Source organism: Artibeus jamaicensis, unplaced genomic scaffold (assembly GCF_021234435.1).
Source record: "Artibeus jamaicensis isolate MK-2021 breed Jamaican fruit bat unplaced genomic scaffold, CSHL_Jam_final scaffold_537, whole genome shotgun sequence".
Taxonomy (NCBI): Eukaryota; Metazoa; Chordata; class Mammalia; order Chiroptera; family Phyllostomidae; genus Artibeus; species Artibeus jamaicensis.
In genome coordinates, this window is record NW_026522047.1 from 21,954,461 (window position 1) to 21,975,182 (window position 20,722).

The following is a 20,722-nucleotide window of genomic DNA, read 5'->3' on the forward strand; positions in this document are numbered from 1 at the left end:
AAACGAGCGGATATTGGGCCTGTCGACCTCCCTGTCTGTTTCCTGAGTGGAAAAGTAAACATCACTGGGACCTGGTCAGTCTGCCCCAGAGGTTAGTTATGAAAGCAGGCTGATGGTCTGAAAATAGAATACTGGTGCAGGGAGCCGTCCCGAGGTGAGGGAGGCAGGGCCTGCCAGCTCTTTGCTAGAAGCAGACAGCGATGGCTGCATAGAAAGAGCGAACAGAGCCGGTTCTTTCTAGGGCACAAGGAAGTTCAGCCACTTCCTCTTGTCTGCAGATGGTCAGGGAGGGATGCAGAACCGCAGGCCTCCCCAAAGGGCTGAGTCCCCTTTGTGGCTGGAAAGGCTTTCGTTGGCTCCCAGCCACCTGGCTTTGGGCATTTCGTCTGGGGACTGTCTGATGCAGTTATGCTGTGGGACATTCCTGGAGGTAAGAGGGCTTCTCTCTGTTTGTACTGCAGCAAACCTGCCCCGGGCAGGTTCGTCACTCAGCTGCATGTCCACATAGTGGACCACCTGAGCACCTTTGCATGTGGCTGTTACCTGGGTCCCGTCCTCCCAGATGCTGATGTCAGGAGGCCGGAGTGAGGCCTGGCCAGCAGGGTCTCTGGAAGTTCCCCAGATGATTCTCCTGTGCAGAAAAATACTGCCTAAGCTCAAAGCTGAGCTGTTTGGGGATATCAAGGGATCCTTCCTGTTGTTTTTCTTGGTGTTTGCTTTAATAACTACTGTTCGTGGAAACCCATTATGTGCCAAAGGAACTAAGCTCTGTTCACAGTAGCTCACAATGGTTAGGCCTGGGTTGCTGATAAGGAAGCAAAGGCTTAAAGAGTTTAGGAGATTAGGCTGAGTTTGCTCAGCAAAACTCCGATTTCAATTCTGACTCCTGACTTCACCGTCTGTGCTGTAACCACTTCAGCACACTGCCCCTCTTTTGGAAGACTGTCCAGGAGGGCTTGGAGAATGAGAGAGCCCTTTCATTCAGTGGAGCAACTGAGTATGATTTAAAACATGAATGAGGCAGAGACAGAAGAATGCGAGGGAGTGAGGAAAGAGGAGGGAGTTGCTCAATTTGATTTTGGGATCAAAATTCATTCTACAATGAAGCCTTTCTTCAAGCGGTTCAGCAGGACTGCAGCCTTCTGCTGCCGTCTGGGGCCCAGCACGGCGTGGGGGGAGGCAGGCCCGGGCAGGGCTCTGACTCAGCTCTGACGGCAGACACGGAGGTGCTCTCGTGCCCACGATGTCCACCAGACGCCTTGGTTTGGGGCCCCTGGGGCCCATCCAGTGTACCTACCAGTGGCTGGAGACCCCCAAGCTATCCCCTGACCAGGAAGTGGAGATGAGAAAGCTAAGGAGCTGGCGATAGGATTTTAATTTTTCTCGTTATCCATTTTCTTGTGTTTTAGTTTTATGATGACAAAAAAAAGGAAAATATTGACTATTGCGTGAGTATTTATTCCACAGTCAGCTGTTCTTGAATTTACAACCTCTCCAAAGGCACTTGCTATAGACTGAGAATCTATTTTAAAAATTGAAACTATAGCACAGGCTACTTTTTAGCATGCAGACTATTCGGTCACTTAATTTGGTTGAAAACGCAGTAAGAATATGGATTTTCTTCTTTTTGAGCTCAGAGTCTCCACTCCCATACCTACTCCCCAAATTGCGACATTTTTCTCTACTTCCCATCACCAGAATTTAAAATACTGAGGGAAACATGATGCTCAACAGGCGTTCCCTGCAGTGGTTGCAAAGTGGCCACATTGTTTTCCTACACAACCATTTCCTTCCAGGGTAGCGTCTGTCCTGCCACCTTTTCGGATTAAGCTGGAGAGTCCCACTTCCCAATTTTGCGAGGCAGAAATGCACGCACCTGGTCTCTCTTTCCCGGAGTCCGGAGCATTACATGAAGACACCGGCATGGAACCTTTCCCTTCCTGCCCATGAACTGGCTTTCTTGTCATGCTGTCACCTCCCTGGCTCTGAGGCTATTACCCAAGCACCAGGGGCAGACACAACTTGTCACACTTGTCCTTGTGGTGCATTTGTAAGTTCGTTTTGGAGAACCAGGATGTCCCAAGGAGCTGACTTGCTATTTCTCATGAAATATATTGAGAGCCCAGAGCCTCACATGGAAAGCCTACTAAAGTCTTTCTGACTACGTCAGAGATGGTCCAAGTTAATAGCACCCAAAGCACTACTTAGATCATTGTAACAATTCTTCTAAGTACCTCAATTAGCTAGGCCATTGAAAAAAGATCTTGGAAAGATCTTGAAAAGACCTCATCTTATGAAGTCTGACTCAGAAAGTCTCCACCTAAGTGTGCACGTGCACACATATGCACGCTGGCACACAGTTGCACAGAAGTGTGAAGATGGTTGTATTGACACTAATGGAATAGGCAGCCATGGTTACAGGGTCTGGCCAAGGCTTTTATGGAGTCACCATTGGGTTTCTCAAGACAGTGCTTTTCTTCCCTTTTTAACAATGGACCGTACAGACTGGCAGGATGACAAATTCTGGGAAGCGCTCACACCACATGGGGTGAAGGGCTGGTTCTCTCTCATCTCTACCCAAGCCTCTGGTTCCATAACCCTTCTGCTGGGAGGGTGGTGAAAGCTAGGAGCTAAGTATGCTAACCCTGAGCACAGAAACCCACATGAGCAAAGGAAGAAGTGCCTTTTCTTACGGTTGGCTTTTCCTAGAGAGGTATGAAATTGGGAAATGCAGTACCTTGGAGGAGATGAAATTGCTTTCATTACCACCAGTAAGACTCCTAAGACAAACTTAGGTCTACTCAGGCCCATAGAACGATGTGAATTGGGCTTGTCTTACTTCATTGTGTGGAATTAGATGGGAGTTCTCGTTCCAGTCTGAGTGCTGTGGAAATCGTAGACAGGCATAAGGACAGTGCCTGTGTGACGGGGATGTCACCATAGGAAGTCCCTGACCCTGCCGAGAGGCTCAGAGGAAGGGGGGATACCAAGGTGGTCAGAGACCTGCCACTGCGCAGCTCCTGGGCCAGCAGCCATGCTGTCTGGGTAAACCTAATGGGATCTTAGACACCAATGAGTTTTGGTGTAAAATCCCTAATGCCAGTGGGATATTAAAAGTGATCCAAATTTTGGTCCTGCTAGAAGTCTGAAAATATACATTTAGGAACGTTCCAGTGCCGCTCTGCCCCTAACTAGTCGGGCGACCTTGCCAGGCCTGGCTGTAGGCACATACGGTACCAGGCGTGAGCTTGCCCTCGCCCTCAGACCCCGCTGCTGTTGTTGACGATAGAATGTCCAAACCTACAGAGAAGTTTTCTAAGAGGTCATCGGAGCCCACATTTTGAAGATATGCCTGGAAGCAAGATCTCAACAGATTGAGAAAATGCTCCAGAGAATGGCAGCTCTTTCCATGCACTAAGAATCAAAGGAGAAAACGTAAGGAAGGTTACAAGGAATCCATTGATCACAGATTAAGGAGGCGGGAGGAAGCAAAGATGAAAATCTCTGGGACTGGGTAAAAAGCAGAATGGAGAAACACATACGTCTTCTACACCGGCGGCTACAGGACAGGTGTGAGCCAACCTTTACAGCACAGAGAGATGGCATTTGGGAAACAAGGCAACGATGTGGACTTCTGTGGTGCTGTGCTCTGGTCGTGTCTTCAAGGAGTCTGGAAAAGAAAATTACTCTGACATTTCAAAGGTATGTTATTCAAGATGCACAAAGATAATGCACAGGAATCGCTGAAGATAGAGACTGACCTTTTATCAAGGCAACTACAGGCCGGGACGTGACTATCCACGATGATCTACTCGGTTAGGAATTTTTCTGTTCAGAACATCCTGTGTGGTTATTTTCCATCACCGAGTTTGCAAGGCCTATCATGTGGCACCTCTGAGCTTGTCCAGGTTAGTATGCAGCCCATTTTTCATTCACACCTTCCTGCCTAGGATCCAGTCCCAGGATCCTGGCCTAGCAACAGACCCAATATCCACACCTCCGCTGGGCTGGACCAGCTCCCACAAGTGGGGTGTGGTGAGAGATCAGACAGGTATAACCAGGGGGTGGTTCTGGTTTTAGCTAGCTGTGCTGACCTTGAGCAAGTTATATCATTCCTCTAAGCTTCAGTTTCCTTGTATGTAAAATAAGGATAATAATAGCCCTACTTCATTTGTGTAGGACTATTGCAGATTAAATGAGAAGTGTGTGTGAAACACTTAGCACAATTAGCTATTGGTGATGATGATGGTGGTGACAGTAATGATGACTTCTAATTCCACCCACCCCTCAGGGTGTTTTGAGCACTTCCACCAAGGGTTACCAGGGGAGACCCTGTCTTGACTCTGGACTGGGTCCCCTTCCTCCTTCCTCTCTCAGGAACTTTATCTGTGCTGTCACATGCGCCGTGATTAGATCTGGGCATCGTGGGAGGTGTGCTTGTTTGCAAAGGGCAATAAACCTTTTCTCCCCTGGACTCACAGAATTCAATGATTTGACCTTCCTTCCTTCCTTCCTTCCTTCCTTCCTTCCTTCCTTCCTTCCTTCCTTCCTTCCTTCCTTCCTTCCTCTTTCTTTCTTTAAAAAATGTTCAATTACAGCTGATATACGATATTATACTGGTTTCCAGTGTACAACAGAGTGATTAGACACTCATATAACTTACTAGGGGGTCACCATGAGAAATCTAGTGCCCACCTGGTACCATACATAGTTGTTACAATATTATTGACTATATTCCCTGTGCTGTACTTTACATCCCCATGACTATTTTTAACTGCCAATTTGTACTTCTTAATCCCTTCCCCTTTTTTTTACCCACCCTCCCGATCCCCCTCCCCTCTGCCAACCATCAGCTTGTTCTCTGTAACTGAGTTTGCTTCTGTTTGGTTTATTTATGTATTTATTTATTTGATTCCACATATGAGTAAAATTATATGGCATTCATCATTGTCTTATTTCACATAAGATAATACCTTCTATGTTCATTCATGTTGACCTTGACTTCTCTTTTCCTGCCATTTGTTTCCTTGTGCTTGTAGCTCAATGCTTGTGTTACTCCAAGCTAAAGGACCCCCCCACAGCCCCTGCCACCGACTCCCTAGGAATTGCCTGTCTCCCCCGACCCCCAACATGCCACCAGCCACAACCTTGGCTCTCGCAGAGGAGCTCAGATTCTAGAAAGAATGGAAGATGCCTGAAAGACATCCTTCTCCCCAACCACATAGTCCCACCCCCAGTGCAAAAACTGTGGGACTCTGGCCATTCCCTTTATTTCCCTACAAATTTCTCCCTGCAGAGGTTCATGTTCCTTTGAAACAAAGTTAACTTTCACTATTGAACTGATGTGTACTCAGCCATGGGTTTCTTTTGACTATATACCAGCAGCAGGATTGGTGGGGTTTAAAAAAAGCACAGATTAGCGGTAACAGAGATTGCCAAATAGCTTCCCACCAGTAAAGTATGAGCGTACACGTTGCTCAATATCCTTGTCAACACTTTGTCATGCCGGCCTTTTAATTTTAGTCATTGCGGTGGGTGTATAATAACATTTTCTTACGATTTTCATTGGCATCCCCTGATGCAGTACTGATGGTAAGTGACGTTCAGAGGCTCGCCGAACATTCTCTTTGGCAGTGCCTATTTAAGGCTTTTGCTCACTTAAACAATTGGATCGTCCTTTCTATTCGTAGGAGCTGTCCACGTATTCTGGACACTAATGCCATGTCAGGTTTAGGTATTGTGAACACCTATTACTCTGTGGTTTGCCTCTTCGCTCTCCTAACTGTATCTTTTGGCACAGAAAAGGTTCTGCATTTTAATGTAGTCCAATGGAATAAACCGATTTTTAATGCGGAGTGCCTTTTATGCCCTACTCAAGAAATCTTTGTTACCCTAAAATCGTGAAAGTGTTCTCTTCTGATTTCTTCCAGGAGCTTCATGTCTCACCTCTCACACTGACCTATAGCCTATGCGGAATGAATTCTTGTGTGTAATGTTAGGTAGGGGCCAAAGTTCGCTTTCCCCATATAGATATACAATTGGTCCGGGACTAATTACTGAAAGGACCATTCTGTCCATCCCTGAATTGCAGGAGCACCTTTGTCATAAAGAAATTGTATGGGCAGGACTGTTTGGGGCTCTCAACTCTGTTCTGTGGATCTATTTGAATATCTTTGTGCTGATATCACACTGTCTTGACTACTTGTAGCTTTATAATAAATCTTGATATCTGCTAGTATAAATCTTCTAATATTATCCTGACTATTCGTGATTTCTTCCATCGCCATGTAAATTTTAGAATCAGGTTGCCAGTTCTCTCTTTCTCTCATACACATTCACACACTGGCATGCAGTTGGGATTCCCTTAAATCTGTAGATCATTTGGGAACAGAACTGACATATTACAATATTGAGACTCGATATATGCCTCCACTGTTTAGGGCTTTAGTTTCTCTCACCAATATTTTGTCATTTTTAATGTAGAAGAAATTAACTAATCTTTTTCACATGGCATAATTCTTTCCTCTTTCATTGGGGGAAAGGACTAGCAATGTAAAAACTATTGAAAATCAAACACTATGTCCAGGCTATTGATAATAACCTTCACGAAGCAGGCCGGAGGGCCCACTGTGGCTTTTGTCCAGCTGGGTGCCTCCTCAGTGCCTGTCCTGCCCCAAGTGCCCCCAGACTCCTTCAGTGCCCCCCATTCTCTTCCCTCCTGCTCTTCTCCGCTGCCACGTTCTCATCCCTCAGCACGGATTTCTTCTTGCTACTCACCTACAGTGTAGTTTCAGACTGAGGGTTTGTTTGCAAGCTGGCTCCAGTAGAAAGATCCTCTATCAAAGAGGCTCTCAGGGGCTTAAACTTCAGTTTCTGAGAGCCTGCAGACACTGTAATGCCACATGCCTCAGCAGATGCACTCAGTCTAAAGGGACCTTCTGCCCATTCCCAGCATTTGTTAGTCATTCTCCTTAAGTCTGGATGTGTCTAGCTGTTGTACCCCTCAGGCAAGTCTTCTCAAACAAAACATATCTGGGTGGTTTGGGGAAGTGTGGTGCTTGGAGAGTCCCCTCATCGAAAAGGGCTCCTCAGGGATGTGGCTGGAGTGTCTCAGCGGGTTGAGCGCTGGTCCCTGAACTGAAAGGTTGCCCGTTTGGTTCAGGGCACAGGCCTGGGTTGCAGGTTTGCTCCCCAGTTGGGGGCGTGGGAGAGGTAACTGACCGATGTTTCTCTCCCTCTTTTTTCCTCCCTTACCTTCTGTTTAAAAAAAAGAATTTTTTAAAAATCTTAAAAAATAAAATAAAAATAAAAGGGAGCCTCAGGGCCCCCTCCTTGCTCTTCCCTTAACTGCGACGCCCTGGGTTCCATGTCCTCCTCGACATCGATCTGTGGCAGGTTCCCTCATGAGGTTTTATTAGGCAGACCTCGCCCAAGAATCCTATCACTGACGTCACTGCAGGCATTTCAGCTGGGCCGTGGTGTCCTCCACGTGTGAATTGAGGGGGCGAACAGCGTGACTGTTGAGATGGCTGTCGGAGGAAATGGCTATAAAGGCAGAGTGGGACAAGGCCTCTCTGAGCCAAGAACAGCTTTCACGGCCAAGCCCCTGAGCAGAAGTGGTGCCGAAAGCCCAGCTGGTGGTCAAAATCCCTGGTTACAGCTGAGCTGCCGAAAATGGAAACCGGTAAACAACTGGGCAGCCCCCTCTGCCACGGAGCTCAAAGGCAGCCTATTCAGGGTCAAGACAAGAAAGAATCAATCTGAATGCTCTGGAGAACAGCCTCAGTAAAGCTTTTCATTAATTGAAGTTCAGATGGAAGTGCTAGAATCACTCTGGGAATCTCCCAAAATTAATTAACTGCTTGGCTGCAATGAATAAATAGAAAGCTTACAAAAGGGGATTTCACTTCTCTGTCTACGGTGGCTGGTAGGGTCCACTCAAGAGAGACTCAACAGATGGGACCGGAGCAGTGGGGTCGGTAGAGCTGAGCCAGAGACGGTTGTCCTCAGTTGGGCTGGCTTCTGTTGTAGAGCTCCCTCTGCCAAAGCAGCAATACCGTTGTTGAACTCGCCACTTGCTTTTTCAGACCTTGCCAGGGACCTCCTCCTTCAGGCAGCCCTCTTTGCTTACCTCTCCCAAACCCCGCCATGCCTGAGCTGGGTGGTAGCCTCCTCTGTGTTCTTTCCCCATCCCGTGTCCACTCTGTCATTCCACTCTGTGCTGGGATTGGTGGTCCTGTCATCGATCTTCGCCACGTGACCATAAGCCTCTGCCTGAGGAGGCCTGCTTTCGTTGTCCTCGTACCCCAGCTTCTATCACGCAGCCCAGCCTGTGGCCGTGCCTGGTGTGTTTAAGACAGAATTGTCATTAGAAACCTATTGAGATGTTTTCACGGTTTATTTTGGTACAACTATGATCAGTTGCAAGAAAAGTCTCTAAAGGTATAAAGTGATTGAATATGTGGATTACTTTGTGCACTTTTTCCAACTTAAAAAAACATGCATCCTCATTCAATTACTTTTTGCTAATTAAAATTTAAAATCCACATGACTGTGAAATAAAAATATGGCATTTTGTAGGCCCGGTACATAATAACATAGTTAAAAAGTTCCTTTTAATGTCGCATGTATTTTTGTATGTTGTATGTATGTTATGTTGTGTGTAATGCTGTGTGTATTTTAATGTTGCCTGACATGCTGTGTGTAACCAACCTGAGGTGCATCTGAGTACCTGGAACCGCTCACATGGGGCAGGTATTTCTGAAGCTAACCTGGACTCCTGGGGCCGCAGTGAAGCTCTTCTCATCTCTGTCCCCTTGTCCGTGGGCATTGGTGGTTTACACCCCACTGGGCTGGAGCTACCCATCCTCTAAGGACTCTCCTCCGGGGTTTTCTTTGGCTTTCGTGCTCTGGGGGAGCACCAAGGGGAATGTGGACTTGCTGTTCAACACGGAGTCCTTGGAGAGTTTCTTAGAGAAAACTCCTTCCTCTCTGAAGAGCTGCAAGGCAAGGTGTCTTAGCACAGGCGAGCAGGCGTGGGCTCCAGGGCCAACACCTTTTTTTAAAAAAAATCGTTTGAGGCCACTGGGGAAAGAAAATTAGTATGGCGGAAAGAAGGGCATGTTTTAAACGTGTTGACACCTAATGTTGATCAGTTAGTGCTTGACCAGCATAAGTTAATGACCTGGAAGGGGACTGCCCAGGGACAAGGGGACAATAAAGAGAGAGGGGAAGCGCCAAAGACACACTGTTCCTGATTGTGATTTTGTTCAGGGACCTGACTTCTCAAAATGACCTTTTTAGCATTTAGCGCGTGTCCCAGGCTGGCAGCCTGTCACCTAGGAGGTCAAAGCAGGACGGCTTTGATTCCCTGAGGGCCCTTTGTCTGTGCAGAGACCGGAGCCAGTAGGAGCCAGTGGGAGCCAGTACCAGAAACAAACAAGTAAACAAATGAACTAAGCCAGGAGAAAGGCTAGTAGAGTTGCTAGATAAAATATACAATGCCCAGTTAAGTTTGAATTTCGATAAACAATGAATTATTTTTTTTACTGTAAGTATGTCCCAAATACTGCTCGGGACATAGTTATATTTAAAAAATTACTTGTTATGTGAATATACTTTATGTTACTGAACTATAGTTATGCTGCATTAAAAAGAGGGTGATTCTAAAAATTATTTGTTGAGAGTCTAATTTAACTGGGTATCTTATATTTTATATTTGCTATATCTGGCAATTCTGTAACAGAGTCAAAGAACATCCCTCCCCCTTTCCCCCTTTGCTCTAAGGCAGGGTAGAAAATGCGGTCATAAAAATTCTTTCAGGCTTGGAGATTCAGCTCCCGAGGTGGGCTGCCCCTGAAGAAGGGACAGGCACAGACCCTCTGAGATGGAGGGTGGGGTTCCAAATCAAACCCGCACTCCTTCCTGGGAATCTGCATGCTCTGGGGGAGGGGGGCGGGCGGCCATACCAAACTGAATCCAGGGTGTCGTCATAGGCCCACTGTGGCCAGGCTACAGGGAGGAAGAGACCGAGTCCAGGGACCTACAGATCCTGCAGAACAGGCCTGGCAGACGTCAGAAATCAATGGCCCAGCTGTGCTGCTGTTGCTGCATCTTGCACTGACAGTCACACCCAAGTCTATGAACTGCAAAGCCATGCCTGCGTGCCCTCTCATTTAAACAGACCCAATACCACATCTAAAAATCTGTATTTGCCTGAAATACAGTAGTGGGATTGACCACAGATTTTCTTTAGTTAGTAAAACTCCCCTCATGCATTTAAAATGGGATACTATTTGGAAAAGAGCAAAAGGGAGGAAGGTTGGCACACCACCCTGATGAAGCCCAGGGATTGCAAAAGCAAGTTATTCCTGTAGAGGGACGGTCCCTGGCAGACATCTCCAGGTGTCCAGGACAACTGTGTGCATCAGGCAGGTTTAGTGGTGGGTGAAGAGTGGCTGCACAACAGCGAGACTCCTGCCCGGGAGGTTCACAGAGGCAGGCACGGTGCATGGGTGTGGGGTCAGGCTGCTGCTGGCTTCCATTGGTGAGGTCCCTCCTCACCTTGACCGTGGGTGGGCAGAAGGTGGAGAGATGATGAGGACACGGCAGAGAGGGCAGTGGGAGAACTCACTGCAGCCAAAGCAGCGGTAGAGAGAAGAGGGGTGCCCTGCTCTTGTGGGGGCGGGGGTTGGCGTGGGAGGGACGAGGGAGCCATGGACAGAGAATGTGTTGGACTGCTTGAAGAATCTGCCTGGAGGCCAGCATGTGGTAACTGCCCTCAGCAGAGTGCCAAACTATGAGAACTTGGCAGTAGATAAAAACGATGATAGTAACTATCCCTATTATAACAATAGTACAAATTGTTTTAAATTTGAAAAGTAACAGGAATAACCAAAATCCTATCCTTTGTGCCATGGGTTGATTTGGGTTCCCCCCAAAATAGATGTGCTGAAGTCCTAAGCCCCAATACCACAGAATGTGGTTTTCTTTGGAAATAGGGCCCTTGTGCGTGTAACTAAGTTAAGATGAAGGTGCCCTGGAGGAGGGCGGGCCGCTAATCTAATGACCAGCGTCCTAAGAAGATGGACGTGTGACCGCAGAGTCACACAGGGAGAGGACCATGTGATGGTGAAGGCAGAGGCCGACATAGCAGCTGCCGGGCAGCACTGGAGTTTGTCAGCAAACCGCCAAAGCCAGGAGATGGGCCCGGACCAGATTCTTGCTCACGGCCCTTGGAAGGAGCCAACCCTGCCGAGACCTTCATTCCATACTTCTGGCCCCCAGAACTGTGAGACAGAACATTTCTGTTGTTTTAAGTCACCCCATTTGTAGCTCTTGTTTACCGCAGCCCTAGGAAACTAATATACACAATCATCATCCTCTTCCTCCTCCTCATCTTCATCATCACCACCACTGAATTATCACTATGTGGCAGGCACCATGTTAAGTGACGTGTTCAAATTATATCACATATTGTTCAGCACAGCCCTGTGAGCAAGGAACTATTATTATGACATATCCTAATTGAGGAGAGGGAAGCGTAAAGAGGCCTGAGGTCAAGTCCTTTTAGGTAGAAACTTAGACAACAAAGAGAGAAGTGCTTTGGGCTGAGAAACCTTCAAATCACATGTTAGAAGCATAGCTTAGTTCATCCTGGTGTTAGGTGAGCCCTACTCAGCACCCAAAGGGAAAGAAGTTTAAAGTAGGCAGGTTGGGTGAGTCAGGACAGGCTAGGTTATGCTGTAGTAACAAAGCAGCCTGAGACCCAGTCCCTGGAAGTCTCTACCACATTCATGTACTGGGTAGAATTCACAGAGTGGCAAATCTAGACAGAAACTAAAAGAAAGGACAATGAGTGTAGCAATGGTCCCTTCAGTTTAAGGAGGATTTAGGTTCATGATTTATAAAATGATAATGTTGCTAAAAACTAGGCTTCATGATCAAAGAGAAAGTTTCTTGATGGTAGCTGACTGGTAAAATGTTAGCATCCAACCCAGGGTAAAGTCTCTCATGGATTAAATGTGTGAGGGAATCATAGGATACCCATTTAATATTTGTGTTTTATGTTGTTTATTTCTGACATAGTCAAAATTGTTTATCCCCTGAAGTAAATGCCACATCTTGAAAAGGTCTTTATTCAGCACATAGTAAACACTTAATGTTTGTTGATTGACTAAATGAAATGAATATTAGGTGTTTATACTATGAAAGGAGACACAGGTAGAATAATCACAGAAGAAAAGGGCCAAAAAGCATGCCCTGGGCTGCTTTTCCCCTCTGAAGTCTGGGTTTTCATAGAGCAATAAAATCTAAAGAAAAAAGTGGATGAGGTGGTCCACTCAGGGCTTTAAAAACAACCACGGTGGTCACGCAGCAGCTCCACCAGCACAGCGAATCAGAACGTTAGGCTGGACACAGAACTAGAATAAGAACAATCTTTACATTACCTACGTTTAGCTTTTTGAAAATCTCACTGCACTGTCCTCATGTTTCTTATTTGGTCAAAGCAAAATGCACCAACTGGCACTGGGCCAAACCACCTGCCTTCCTCCCCAGAAGTCTCCTGGACGGAGCCCAGCCTCAGGGCCCGGCTGCAGAGCCACGCCAATGCCTCTGGAGAGCGTCGCTCGCTGCCTGTTTTTGGAGGGGCCAGTGCTCCCAGGGCCAGTGTCCCTTCTGGTTCCTAGTTGACTCCCACTGAGCAGGGCAGCGTGGGCTGGTGGAGTTCTCTCTCTCACGGGATGGACGGCACCCAGGGTCCTGACGCCTGGACTGCTGCCCAGCTCTCCCCAAGCGAACCGTTCCCACAGGGATTAGCCTGAGGCCCGTCTGCCCTCCTCTCAGAGACAGGGGTGCATTTCTTCCCTTCTCTCTGCACCCACCTGGAAAAGCTGTGGCCTTGCCGCCGCCTGACTGCCTCCTGCCCAACAGCCCTGCCCCCCACCCGGCCCTGCAATGATGGGTGATGGCAGGCAGAAGCCCAGAACCCAGAGCCGGGGCCTGTCGCTGGGCCCTTGGCCCTTCCCTCTCGGTTTGCCCCTCACATCAGGCCATTCCCAGGGGACCTTCTGGCACAGCCTCTGCTTTCAAACTCTTGTGGAGTGAAGGGAAAGGGTGCTTTGGCCTTGCCTCACAGACACACGGGCTCAGGAAAAACCATCTTCACTCCTGGGGCTTGGGGGATGTGGCCCTCCGTCTGGGTCAAGAGGAAGAAAGGCAAAGATGAGTACGACAGGCATTTATAAGAATTTTCACTCCGATCCACACAGAGGGGATGCCATTTGAAGGGCCCTAACAGGCAACAAGGACTTTTTGATTAGTTGGACTACACGGCCATTTGGGCAGCCACGAAGATGGGGAGATGTAACAAGTAATATGGTTAAGTTGCCTTTTGGGGCAATGAGATAGGAAGGAGGACCTAGTGCTGTGGTTTGCTCCTTCTCACCAGGCCCTTGTTTAGATATACGTGTGTGTTTTCCCAAGTTTAAATTTTCAGCGTTATATAACAGTTCCCGTTGGCTTACAACCAGCCTCCCAGATTAGTAGGAAGTGCCCTGCAGGAGTGGGGAGCTGGCAAGGGGACCCCACGTGACTCTGGGCTTCCTGGTCTGTGTTCTCTAAGGAAAAGCTTTGCTTGCAAAGGTCGGGGAAGAGTTGCTTGAAGTTAGATCCTGGTGCCCATGTTGGAGGCTTTGGGGCCAATACTCAGAGCATCTCCAGTGACCATGAAAGGGAGGAATTCTCACAGGTGACCCCTTGCAAAGAAAGTCGAGCGCCTCAAAATGCCTCTCCTGGCAGAAGCTACTGCAGAGAAAGTCAAAATTTCCAGTTTGTCAAGTTCTCACTTCAGTGGTGTGCTCAGTGTGATTCCTGGAAGCAGTGCCTTGTGGAGCCCACACTCTGAGAGTCTCCTCTCCTCCCTCGCCCGCCTCCTCCTGCCGAATGACCAGTCGCTTAGCTGCTGATGAAAATGCAAATTATGGTGATTTCTGTAAGATTTGCACATGTGCTGGAAAAGACATTATGGGCAGGACTGAACATTTCAAACTTCTTTTAGTAGAACACTCTCTCTGTCATTGCAGAATACTGTAACTCCCCTAAAACACAAACCAACCAGTCCCCTCCTGCCCTGCCCCCACCCCCACCCCCACCCCAGCATTTGCAATGCTGTTCAATGGCTCTAAACTCTTAGATTCCTAGTGAAGGGCCTATAGAAATGCAAAGCACGGAGCCTTGCTGAACCCTCCTAACAGGAAAAACAAGGCCTTGACTTCCTGCTCCTGAGGGGGTCACTGAGGGGTGCCTGGCCTCAGGTCCTGGGGGAAGGCAAACACTCAGTACAAGGAAAGCAAGGCCATCTTTTGCAATGCGCCTGGTGCAGAGAGAGAGAAGGCCTTTCAGGCACTGTGGGGGGTGCCTCTGGGTGAGAATTTAAGCCCCAGAGAGCCCCGCCTCCCCCTTGCTTCTCAATCTGATCTGCAGCTTTAATGAGAGGTTAGTGAGATGAATGGAAAACATGACAAGCAGCATAGGAATGTGAAAGTGTTGCCTGTGACTAAAACAGACCAGATTATTCAGATTATTGTCCCATGGCCTATTTTCCAAAAAAGAATAACATTGATTTTTCTTATCATATTACTCATTCAAAAATTTAAATATTAAGCAAAGTATTAAAAAGAAAGCTGGACCCCTACCACCCTTGGGTAACAACTGTTAAGACCTGGTAGGTGTTGTCCCAGAAGGGGGTGTGTGCACGAGTATGTTTCGTTGTGTGTGCGTGTGTCCGATTTGGTAGGCATTTAATTGTTTTCTAATATTTTACTATGATAAACTATAATGCAGTGGGTATTTTTGGGTTTGGGGCTGATGACTTACTTAAAAATGAAATTCTAGAAATTAAATGGCAGCCTAAAAAGGAAAGTTTGTTTTAAATTTTGATACAGATTATTAGTTTATAATAGTCTCAATATCAGAGCACGAGGACGGCTGTTTGCTCAGGCGCCTGCAACCCCAGGCTCTGAGATGCTTTCTTTTGCCGATCCGGAGAACCCATATGTAATAGTTTTGGTGTTTTTTTTTTAAAGAATTTATTTATTTATGTTTAGAGGGGAAGGGAAGGAGAGAGGAGAGAAATATCAATGTATAGTTGCCTCTCATGTGTCCCTGCTGGGAACTGGCCTGCGACCCAGGCATGTGCCCTGACTGGGAATCGAACCACAGTTGTTTGGTTTGCAGGCCCGTCCTCAATCCACTGAGCTACACCAGCCAGGGCGCATATGTAATAGTTTTAATTTGCGTTTCTTTGATTACTTGAGATAACCACTGGACTCATTGATGTCAAGCACCACATTCGTTTTGCCTTTGTTCATTAAAAAAATTTTAAATTGTGATAAAATACACATAATAATTGATTATGGTAGTCATTTTAAGTGCACAGTTCAGTAATGTTAAATACATTCATTTATTTTGCAACCAGTCTCCAGAACTCTTACCATCTTCAAAATTAAATCTCTGTGCCCACTAAACAATAAACACTCCACGTCCCCTCCTCCCAGCCCCTGCGACCACCAGTTTGCTTCCTGCCTCTATGAATGGATTCGACTGATCTGGGCATCTCACGTAAGTGAAATTTCACAGTTTGTGTATTTTTGTGACTGACTTATTTTACTTAGAGTAATGTCCTCAAGGTTCACCCACTTTGTAGCGGCTGAGCGAATTTCCCTCATTCACACGGTTGAATAGTATTCCATTGTCTAAATGCTCCACTTTGTTTCTCCCTCTGCCTGTGGATGGTTGGTCGTCTCCACTGGTTGGCTATTGTAAATAATGCTTCTGTGAACATGGGTGTGCACATCTCTCTTCAACATCTTGCTTTCTATTCTTCGGGGCACATACCCAGAAGTAGAATTGCCACGTCTGTAGTAATTCTACTCTTACATTTCTGAGGAAGCAGTATATAATTTTCCTCAGCAGTTGCATCCTTGTTCATTCTCACCAACTATGCAAAAGTGTTCAAAGTTCCCCACGTTCTTGCCAATACTTGTTACTTTATGTTTTTTTTAAATAGTTGCCATCCTAATGGGTGTGAGGTAGGTGCCAGTGTTTTTGAACCTTATAAAACTTGAACCATTCAATATGTATTATTCTGTGTCTGGCCTTTTTTTGTTTAATATTATTTTTATGAGAATCATTTGCGTTATTACATAGAACAATATTTAATTAATTTTCAATGCTTTATAACATTTATTGTGTAAATTTGTTTCAACTATTTATCTACTCTAATGTTGAGGGACTTTGGGGTTGTTTCTAGTTTTTTGATTATTATAGCTACTACTGTAATGAACATTTTAAATGCCTTTTTGTAATCACATGAATGCACTTCTGTTGAATATGTACCTAAGAATAGAATTGCTGGGTCATAATGTGTGCATATATTTAGCTTTAGTAGATACTATCAAACAGTTTTCCAGATTTTTGTACCAATTTGCACACGTATCAATAGCGTATGAGATTTCTCATTGTTCCACATCCTCACCAACATTTAGTTGTTTTTCTATTAGCCTTTCTGGTGGGTAATGAGTGGTATCTAATTGTGGTTTAAATTTGCATTTCCCTGGTGAGAAATGAGGCTGACCACCTTTTCAGATGTGTATCGGCCACTTGGATATTCTCTAGTGATCTGCCTGCTAATGTCCTTGCCCATTTTTGGGGTATTTTTCTTTTTTTTTAAGTAATGTAAAGAACTTCTTTATTCGCTCTGAATGAGTCCTTTGTTAGAAATATACATTGCATATCTTTTTTTTCAGTCTGTGGTTTGCCTTTTCATTCTCTTAAAATGGTATCCTTTGATGAACAGAAGTTCTTTCTTTTCATGCAGTCTAATTTATCAATGTTTTCCCTTATGATCAGTGACTTTCATGTCCTGTTTAAGAAATCTGTGCATATCTTGATAGCACAAAAATATTCTCCTGTGTTATCCTCTCAAAGTGTCTTTGTTTTACTTTTCACAAAATTCAGCTAGATTTTCCTTTGAATCATGTGAGTTAGAGATTAAGATGGGGTTTTCTCTGTATTGGTATCGACTGACCCAGAATCACTTAATAAGAAGACTGTCCTTACCCCGACTGTGCTACAGTATCACCTTTGTTATAGTTCGTGTCAGTGGGTTTCTGCTTTCTCTAGGCTGTTCCATCGATCTGGTTTCCTCTCACGCCAATACCAGCCTCTCTTAACCACCTGGCATCACACTCTCTTGTGCGGTCTTTCTGCTCACCATTCTTCGTGCTCACCCTGGCCATTCTCGGCCCTTGGCTCTCCATATTTCCATATAAAATTAAAATGATTTTCCACATTAAAAACCTACAAACAAACCCGCCAGGATATTTTTGAGGTTTGCATGGAGTCTCTGGATTGATTTGGGAGAAATCAGTATCTCTAAAATATTATGTGCTCTAGCCCACAAACACGGCATCTCCCTCCACTCATTCAGATTTCCTTATAGTTTTACACAGAGACCTTGTACTTCTTTTGTTAGAGCTACTCCTAAGTATTTGATTTTTAATGCTGTTGTATATAGTTTCAAGTTTGGAATTTAATTTTCTATTTATTTCGTGTGTATTGACCTTGTTTCCAGCAGATTTCCTTAATTGACTTATTAATTTTAAATTTATACATAGATTAAGCTGAATGGATCATTTTCAGTCTTCTTTACTATTCAAGTATTTTCTCCCAAACAATTCATTTTAAAACTGTACATTTTCCTAGTGACCTTAGCTGCATCTCACATGTTTTGTTGTACGATATTTTTATTATCAGTAAGGTAAGATTTTTTCTAATTCCACTGAGATTGTCTCTTTGACCCATGATTTATTTAGTAGTGCGCTACCTATTATCAACTTATTTTTTGTTATTGATTTCTTAATTCTACTTCAGTCATAGACATTATCTATGACTTCAACCCTTTGAAGTTGTTGAATTTGTTGGGTGGCCCAGCATTTGTTCAATTTGGTGAAAGATCTATGTGAACATGAAAAATATGTATTCTGCAATTATTGGGTATAGTATTTAGAACATTTCAGTCAGGTCAAACTTGTGAATTATGTTTATCAACTCTTCTGTGTCTTCACTGGTTTGTTGTTTGCTTTAGATTACTTGTTTGTTTGTTTTTAAAGATTTTATTTATTTATTTTTAGATAGAGGGGAGGGAGGGAGAAAGAGAGGGAGAGAAACACAAATGTGTGGTTGTCTCTCACACATCCCCAACTGGGGACCTGGCTTGCACCCCAGGCACGTGGTGTGCCTGGGAATCAAACCGGTGACACTTCGGTTCACAGAATGGCACTCAATCCACTGGGCCACGCCAGCCAGGGCTGCTTTAGTTTATTAGTTCTGTCAGTTTCTGAGAAAGGTGTGTTAAAATCTCTCTCCCTGACTGTGGGTTTATCTACTCTTTCTTTTGGATATACCAATTTTTGGATTTTGAAGAATACTTTTGCAGGACGTGGCATTCTAGAGTGACATTTGTTTACTTTCCCGGTACATTAAAGAGATCATCAAATGGCCTCCTGACTTCAGTGGTGTCTGATGAAGTGTTAACTGTCCCTCTTTTTATAGCTCCTTTGGGAATAATATGTAGTTTTTAATATTTGCATTTCATTTTCAGCAGTTTTAGTACGTCATACCTAGGAGTGGTCTTCTTTGAATGTGTTCTGCTCGGTGTTTGCAAAGCCTGGATCTCTAGCTTGCTGGCATTTGACAATTTCAGAAAGTTCTCAGCTGTTATCTTCTGGTCCAGGTTCTTTTCTCCCCTCGGGGATGCCCATGACTCACGCACGAGAATTTTTTTTAAAGATTTTATTTATTTATCTTTAGAGGGGAAGGGAAGGAGAGAGGGAGAGAAACATCAATGTATGGTTGCCTCTTGTGCGTCCCCTGCTGGGAACTGGCCTCCAACCCAGGCATGTGCCCTGACTGGGAATTGAACCGAGATCGTCTGGTTCACAGGCCTGCAATCAATCCACTGAGCTAAACCAGCCAGGGCGAGAATTTTTTACATTGTGTCCCATCTGTCTCTTACATTCTTTCCTATATTTTTGATCTTATTGATCTCTTTTCTTAGTTTTAATCTTTTCTTCTGAACTCTCTTTAAGTTCATGGATCCTCTCTTCAGCTATGTCTAATTTGGTTTTAAACCCATTAATTTAGTTCTTAATTTTAATTGTATTTTAGTTCAGTCATTTTCATTTGGTTACTTTTAAAAAATTGAGGTGTAATTCACATATAACATTGTGTCTGTTTCAGGAATACAGCATAATGACTCAATATATGTATATACTGCAAGATGATAACCACAATAAATTTAGTTAATAGGGTTACTTTTCTAGATTCCAATTCTTTGGTAAAATTTTCCATGTTGTCATCTATTTTTTCGATCCAGTTTTTTTTTTTTTGAGATTTTATATTTTTGGAAGGAGGGAGGGAGGGAGGAAGAGAGGGAGAGAAACATCAATGTGCAAAAGACACATCAGCTGGTTGCTTCTTACATGCCCCAAACTGGGAACCTGGACCGATCGAACCAGAGACTTTGTGGTTCACAGTCTGGCACTCAGCCCACTGAGCCACACCAGCCAGGGCCGACGAGTTATCTGAAAGTCCCTGCTGATAACACCAGCGTTTGGATCACCTGTAGATCTCAGGGTGGGGGGTGCCCACTTTTCACTTTCTTTGTTTCTGAGAATACCAAAAAAACCCCAAAGTCACCAAATTTTACTAGTTGGGTCTGCTTTAAGTCCATGAAGCAAACTCAAGGTCTCATTCTAGCTTGAACGACCTTTTAGCCATCTTTTTTTTTTTTTTAAGTCTTCGTAACTGCTATTTCCTACACTCGCAGATGTTTGACCCCATTCCTGCCTTCCTGGTTGTGGCCGATGGCCTAGATCTCTGAACTTATTAGGGTTTGAATTTATTGAGGCCTCCACCTCAAGAGTCCTCTGTTTTCTTATCTTTCTTCTCTTCCTTTACTCTTGATGCGGAGGGAGACTCAGAAGACACGTCGCTCCTCTTTCGTCCAAGAATCTCTGACCTGGATCTCATCTGAGTTGACTCCTCCTGAGCCTTGCCCTGTGAGTTCTCATTCCTCTCCTCTCGTTCCTTAGTGTTTGTCAGTAAACACGATCAAGTCTCCTCGTCCCCACATAAACAAATAAACAAACAAACCTTGGTTCGATGCCTTCGATGACTCCTACTTCTAAGCGGTCATGACAGCAAACTTTTTTTCAAAGGAGCAATTCGTATTCCCTTTCTTAACTTTCTTGCCAGCCGCTCATTCCTTGACATTTGGTTTCTAGCCCCACAATGTTACAGAGAGTCTGTTCAATAGGTGCCTTTGACCTCAGTCCGAAACCCTGCGGCCTCTTCTCTGACCTCTTTGTAACACGGTCAATTGATTCTTGACACTTCCTTCCCCTTTGGCTTCCTCAACATTTTTCTCAGACCTTCTACTTTCCTAACAGGCAATTGCAGTGCCCCTCACGACATCACACGCCTCCTTCCACGGTCTCACAGCCGGTATTTTCCAAATCCCTGCTCTGAGCCATCTCCCCCTTCCTCCTCCTCCCGCTCTTTCCCCCATTAACTGCCACATTCACGTTCACAACCTCTTTTATTACCGGACTTCCAAAAACTTGTTTTCAGTTCCATGTTCACTCTCAAGTCTTCATTC

The 20,722-nt window shown here is 45.1% G+C and overlaps 1 protein-coding gene across 2 annotated transcripts in view; it reads left to right on the plus strand.

Annotated features, from left to right (window-relative positions):
* Positions 1 to 205: 205 nt before the first annotated feature.
* TRIM2 (tripartite motif containing 2) overlaps positions 206 to 20,722 on the plus strand; it is a 176,528-nt gene continuing 156,011 nt past the window's right edge. Inside the window, exon 1 of one of the 2 annotated variants that reach the window (XM_053658480.1) lies at positions 206 to 430. In XM_053658480.1, coding sequence (XP_053514455.1) covers positions 293 to 430 — 138 coding nt within the window. In that variant the 5' untranslated portion in view covers positions 206 to 292. The remainder of the gene's footprint in view (positions 431 to 20,722) is intronic. The other variant, XM_053658481.1, reaches the window with a different exon arrangement.